General features: G+C 55.0%; 1 protein-coding gene across 1 annotated transcript; it reads right to left on the reverse strand.

Annotated features, from left to right (window-relative positions):
- Positions 1-560: 560 nt before the first annotated feature.
- FOS (Fos proto-oncogene, AP-1 transcription factor subunit) lies at positions 561-3,990 on the reverse strand. Its single transcript, XM_060004165.1, has 4 exons — positions 3,709-3,990; positions 2,675-2,926; positions 2,129-2,236; positions 561-2,005 (listed from the first exon to the last, which is right to left on the reverse strand). Exons 1-4 carry the CDS (start codon positions 3,847-3,849, stop codon positions 1,364-1,366), a joined length of 1,143 nt encoding a protein of 380 aa, XP_059860148.1. The 5' UTR covers positions 3,850-3,990; the 3' UTR covers positions 561-1,363.
- Between the last annotated feature and the right edge of the window lie 2,054 nt (positions 3,991-6,044).

Consider the following 6,044-nt stretch of genomic DNA (forward strand, 5'->3'; position numbering starts at 1 on the left):
TCTGAAAACTTTTTTTTCTTTTAAACCAAGTGTTAAGAGGCAGTTCAGCCTGATGGATAGGGTAATGAATGAAGTTAAGATTCCAGTCCCAATAGTGGAATATTGAGAAAGTCATCATTCTAACCGTTCAATTTGCTCTCCTTTAAGGAGGGAGTAACCTTCACATGATTTTGTGGCAAAAAGTTAAAGTGGTTTGTGCAAAACTTAATTGTTTGCTAAAAGGATTCCTAGAAGACCAAGACATTTAGTATTAGCACAACTAGACTTAAACATGCCCCTCTTTGACTTTTAAAACAGAAAAAGGAAGACGTGTTCTCACAAAAGCTGTTACAAAGCAGTTTCCCATTCCGAGAATCTCTAAGGGGAGACTCAGCACTGCAAGGTGAAGACACGCGTTTGTACAATTTTCCAACATCAGCTCCAGAGTTTCTCTCTTTTTGATAAGGGATCAAACAGAGGGGTGTGTCCCCTCCAGGAGCTACCCTTCTTGACAAACTGGTCTCCAATGATACCTTCCGGAATCTTACAAAACTTCCAGAATGAAAAGAGCACGAGGTTGGTCGCATTCAACTTAAATGCTTTTATTGACAATGTCTTTGAACAATAAGCAAACAATGCTTAAATTTTTCATTCAGATTCACTTTCCACATGTCAAAAGACTTCAAGGTAGAAAAAAATAAAATAAAAATATAAATATCTGAGAATCCATCTTAATAAATAAATTAAAAACACAATAAAACGTTTTCATGGAAAACTGTTAATGTCAGAACATTCAGACCACCTCAACAATGCATGATCAGTAACGTTACAATGAACATTGATGTTGAAGAAAAACTACAGTACATGGATATAGCTATTTATTTCTATCTACCAGAAAATAAAGTCATATCTTTTCTTAGTTTAATATTGGTCATTGCTAATCAGAACACACAATTGCCAGGAACACAGTAGTTATTGTTAAAATCAGCTGCACTAGATACAATTTGAAAATATCCAGCACCAGGTTAATTCCAAAACAAACCCCAATAGATTAGTTAATGCTATGAGAAGACTAAAGAGAAAGAGAAAAGAGACACAGACCCAGGCCTGGCTCAACATGCTACTAACTACCAGCTCTCAGATGTGTCACTGGGAACAATACACACTCCATGCGTTTTGCTACATCTCCGGAAGAGGTAAGGACTTGAGTCCACACATGGATGCTGTCAAGTCCTTGAGGCCCACAGCCTGGTGTGTTTCACGCACAGATAAGGTCCTCCCTAGGTCTATGGGAACCCTCGAGGGAAGACGTGTTCCTCCTCTCTGTAATGCACCGACTCGGGCAGTGGCACGTGCGTGCCTGCTGCCTCCCCTCTCTGCCTGCTCACAGGGCCAGCAGCGTGGGTGAGCTGAGCGAGTCAGAGGAGGGCTCGTTGCTGCTGCTGCCCTTGCGGTGGGCAGCCGCACAGCTGGGGAAGGAGTCAGCCTCAGGGTAGGTGAAGACAAAGGAAGACGTGTAAGTAGTGCAGCTGGGTGTACAGGTGACCACCGGGGTGCACAGGGGTTCCAGCTCTGTGGCCATGGGCCCCATCCCCAGGGAGCCACCGTGCAGGGGCTCCCAGTCTGCTGCATAGAAGGAACCAGACAGGTCCATGTCTGGCACAGAGCGGGCGGTCTCAGAGCCGCTGGGCCTGGACGATGCTGGGAACAGGAAGTCATCAAAGGGCTCAGCCTTCAGCTCCATGCTGCTGATGCTCTTGACGGGCTCCACTGAGGGCTTGGGCTCAGGGTCATTAAGGAGGGGTAGGGTGAAGGCCTCCTCAGATTCGGGGTTGGCGGCTTCAGGCAGGCCCCCGCTCAGATCAAGGGAAGCCACAGACATTTCTTCTGGGAAGCCCATGTCATCAGGGATCTTGCAGGCAGGTCGGTGAGCTGCCAGGATGAACTCTAGTTTTTCCTTCTCCTTTAGCAGGTTGGCAATCTCAGTCTGCAAAGCAGACTTCTCATCTTCTAGTTGGTCTGTTTCCTGGATAGAGAGGACAAAGCAAAGCATAAGACACGATCTTACTCAAGGACGCTGCTCCCTTATGTCCAATCTCCAACTTTCCCCTTAAGTTTTAAAAAGAAATGAGCCATGGGATCTACCTACCGCTTGGAGTGTGTCAGTCAGCTCCCTCCTCCGGTTCCGGCATTTGGCTGCAGCCATCTTATTCCTTTCCCTTCGGATTCTCCTTTTCTCCTCTTCTTCTGGGGACAACTGGGTGGTGGGGGGGGGGGGGGGGGAAGAACAGCATTCAGTATCAGTGTCTGCCATCAGCTCCATTCACCCACCCCAGTGACACTGGCTCCTGCAGCTTCCCAGCTCCTAACACCTCTTCTATGAAGCCATTTCTAACCTGCAGTTGCAAGCTGGGTGTGACTTGCATTAAAATAAGAACCTCAGCAAGAGCCAAAGAAGAGCCCAGACTGAAAACATGAGACAGGAACCTATTAGGGAAGAAACTACACATTAGGGTATTTCTTAGAGTGGGACTATCAGAGCCTAACTTGGGATGGAAAGGGCTTGGAGCCAGGGCTCCCTGTTCGGGATATCTAGTCATTTCCATCAGTGGCTTCACCTGTCCGCTGGGCTCCCCACCTCCACCAGTGCTGAAGCCATGCTACGCCCACCCCAGGGAAGGTGCTGAGAACTCACCTGTTCCACCTTGCCCCTCCTGCCAATGCTCTGAGCTCTGCCTCCGGTCATGGTCTTCATGACTCCAGCCCTGGAGTAAGCCCCAGCCGAGGGGGTGGGGACTCCATAGGGGTGGGGGGCTCTGGTCTGGGATGGGGCCACGGAGGAGACCAGGGTGGGCTGCACTAGCCACTGCAGGTCCGGGCTGGTCGAGATGGCGGTCACTGTTGGGATGAAGTTGGCACTGGAGACGGCCAGATCGGTGCAGAAGTCCTAGAATGAAACAGAAGGAGAAAGCTGACGTGAGTGAGCAGATTCTGGACGCAGGTGGGGTGAGCAGAGTTCCCAGTGCCGCATGCAGCAGGGAGAGAGGGAGGAGAAACCGTTCTGCCATGGACTGCTCAGGTCTTTTTACATGCCCCTCATCCTGGATGAAAGGTTTCCCCCTTTCTTCCCAAGAATTCCGCAGCGCAGTGCCTTTTTCCTCCATCCTGCTGCTGCGTTCCCGTTATCCCTTCAGCATCACTCTCTTGAAAGGGGGTTTGTTATAAATATCTCTGACGTCTGCGCTGACGCAGGCGCCGCTCCGGAGTCTCCTGAATGAACTCGCTTTTTATCAATGAAACTGCCTTACACACCCGCCTGCTTCACCCCACCCCTCCTCCTTGCTCCAGGCTGCGAGGGGAGGGGAGATTGCCGCTTTTTGCCGCCTCCCCAGAGGCGCCGGACTCTAGTTGGCGAGTCTTTGCTTGGGACACTTTTGTCCCAGCTAATGTCAGAGATCAGTCAGGGAGGGCGGGCCGGGGGCAGCTCAGAATGAGCCTGCCGCGGGAAAGGAGAACCAATTCTTATTATGACAAGCTTCCGTGCGCTCCGAACAAGTTCGGGAATCCGGAGGTAGGGCTGCTCTGGCCGGGGCAAGCCTCCCTCCCCGCCGGCGAAAGGGCTCCTCGATTCGTCTTCCTGAGCCGTCCCTCCCCGGTTTCTCCTCCCCGGTGACCCCGAGCCCCGAGCCCTGAGTCCCGGGCCCCGCGGCAGCGCGAAGCCAGCCTCACCTGCGCATTGACGGGAGAGCCCATACTGGAGAAGGAGTCGGCCGGTGAGTGGTAGTAGGAGAGGCTGTCCCCGGCCGGGGAGGCGCTGCTGCAGCGGGAGGATGACGCCTCGTAGTCGGCGTTGAAGCCAGAGAACATCATGATCGCGGGTAGTCAAAGCCGGGCGAGGGGCTGAGGGAAGGAGGCAGGTAGGTAGGAGCTGTGCGGCAGAGCTAGGTAGGAGCGCTGTTGCTGCTCGCTCGCTGCGCCGCCGCCAGCTCAGTCTCAGCTTCTTAGCTGCTCGCTGCCGATGCGGTTGGGAGTAGTAGGCGCCGCAGCCACCGCTTTTATAACCCTTTTGTGAATGAGCCCTACACGTCACGGGGCGCAACCATTGTGGCTCTCGAGGGGTGTCGCGCGGGCCTGGCCACATCTTCGGTCTCCTTGCCGTCTCCGCCGCCCTCGCAGATCCCTGCCTCCCGTCTTGTCGTGTTTCTTTATCTTGTGAGCGTTTCGCAATCTGGGTCTTGGGGTGGCTTGGAGTCCCAGAGATGAGGGACTTCGGGGATGGCTCCCCCCACGACTGCAGGGAACGGCCGTGGAAACCTGCTGACGCAGATGTCCTAATATGGACATCCTGTGTGAAGGGGAGGGAGGGATTGACGGGAACTGCTCGCGGGCTGCAGCCAACACCGAGGGTGCAGCGCGGGGGGAGGCGGGGGCCGCGGCCAGGGGGAGGGGAGGAGGGAAAGGAGGAGAAGGCGAGGGAACATTCGCACCTGGTTCAATGCGGACCCTTGTTCCCGGGGTGGGGGCGCCCTTCTACCCCTCTACGGAAAGCGGGGCACATTCTGAGGCTCTGGTATAGGCGAAACAGGTACACAGCCCCGAGGGCTTAAGCCTCGGCCCCCGAAGGAATGCGCCTCCACCCCCATTCCCCATTCTAGCCCTAATTTAGGGCAAACTGTGGGAGCAGACCCTCAGCCCCTCGCTTCAAGCCCCCGGACTCCAGCACTACTAGGATTGTTAACTGCGTTTGGAAGCAGAAAGTCGGGGGATCCAAAATAAGAGAATACGATAACCTACTTTACCTACGATGCTGGGAATTTTCAGTCTAATTTTTTTGTTTTTAAGGAAAAAGGCGCATTTTTTTTTCTTGGCCATATATGACATGTTAGTGTTACTGTCAAACCCCTGAGAAACTAGCCAATAAACATTCTGCAGAACCTCCATGCAAGGGTGTCTGGAGGGTTCGTTTGCCTGGTTCTGAGCTTGGGCCCGGGGCCTGGGGGTGTTATGTGGACAAGGTCATCAGTTCTGGGTACCGGATGGAGTGAGCTCTTGGGGGAGCGCAAGTCCGTGCTGGGGAGGTGGGGGTGGTTCGGTGCCCCAGGAAGCTGGTGATTGGGAGCCCGCAGCCAGTGATTTTCCAGCACGGACTTGGAGGGGGGAGGACCGGGGGCGCTTGGAAGGACCGTGCCCAGCAGCGCCCAGGCCGGAATCCTCGGCGTCTGGGGCCTCAGGCACCGCTCGGTGGCCTGGAAAACAGGGCTTTGGGGCAGCAAGGTGCTCTATAGTGCGCTGCGCCCCCCAGAAGCCCCCAGCCTCCTGCTCGGATGCAAAGGACAGCCGAGGTCAAACTGCCCCGGGTCGGTCCCAGCGCGCCGGCCACCTCCGGGACGCGAAGCCACAAGTCCCCGTAGAGACACAGGTCCCTGTGTCCCTTCCCCCACTCTTCGGGCCCGGGGGTCACGGTGGTCACCTGGAGAGGGGCGAGGCGGGATTAGGGCTGCGGGCGGATCCTTCGGGACGCGCGGGGAGCGGGACCGCCGACCTGCCTCCCGCCGCCGCACCCGAGAGCCAGGCGATCCTGCTATAGATAGAAACAGGGAAGCAGCTGTTTACAGCAACACTGCGCCGCCAGGGCAGTCTCCAGGCGACGCCGAGCGGCCGGGCGCGCCGTCGGCCTGGCGAGGCCGCCCTCCCTCCTCGCTCCACGGGGGCCTCGGCCTCCGCGGCCCGGCAGCAGCCACTCCCGCCGCCTGACCTCATCTGCCCAGTCCGGGGGCTGAGTGCGGCTTGCGCGCGGCTGGGCGCTAACCTCCATTCTTAGAGATGCGAACCCGGCGAGAGCTGGGAGGGCAGGGAGGCGGGGATTCGTGGAACTGGGCCACTTGCTATTTTTGCATTCCCTGTCACAAGCAGAGGTGAAAACAGAGTTTCATCATTGTATGTCACTGGTTTATGTTGGTGGGAATTTAGGCGGTTTTTTTTTTTTCTTTTTCTCACTTGAAAAAGGGGAGAAAAAAGGAAAAACACATAATACGTAAACACAGACTTCTGGGAGCTGCTCTGAA

Source organism: Delphinus delphis, chromosome 2 (genome assembly GCF_949987515.2).
Source record: "Delphinus delphis chromosome 2, mDelDel1.2, whole genome shotgun sequence".
NCBI classification, from domain to species: domain Eukaryota; kingdom Metazoa; phylum Chordata; class Mammalia; order Artiodactyla; family Delphinidae; genus Delphinus; species Delphinus delphis.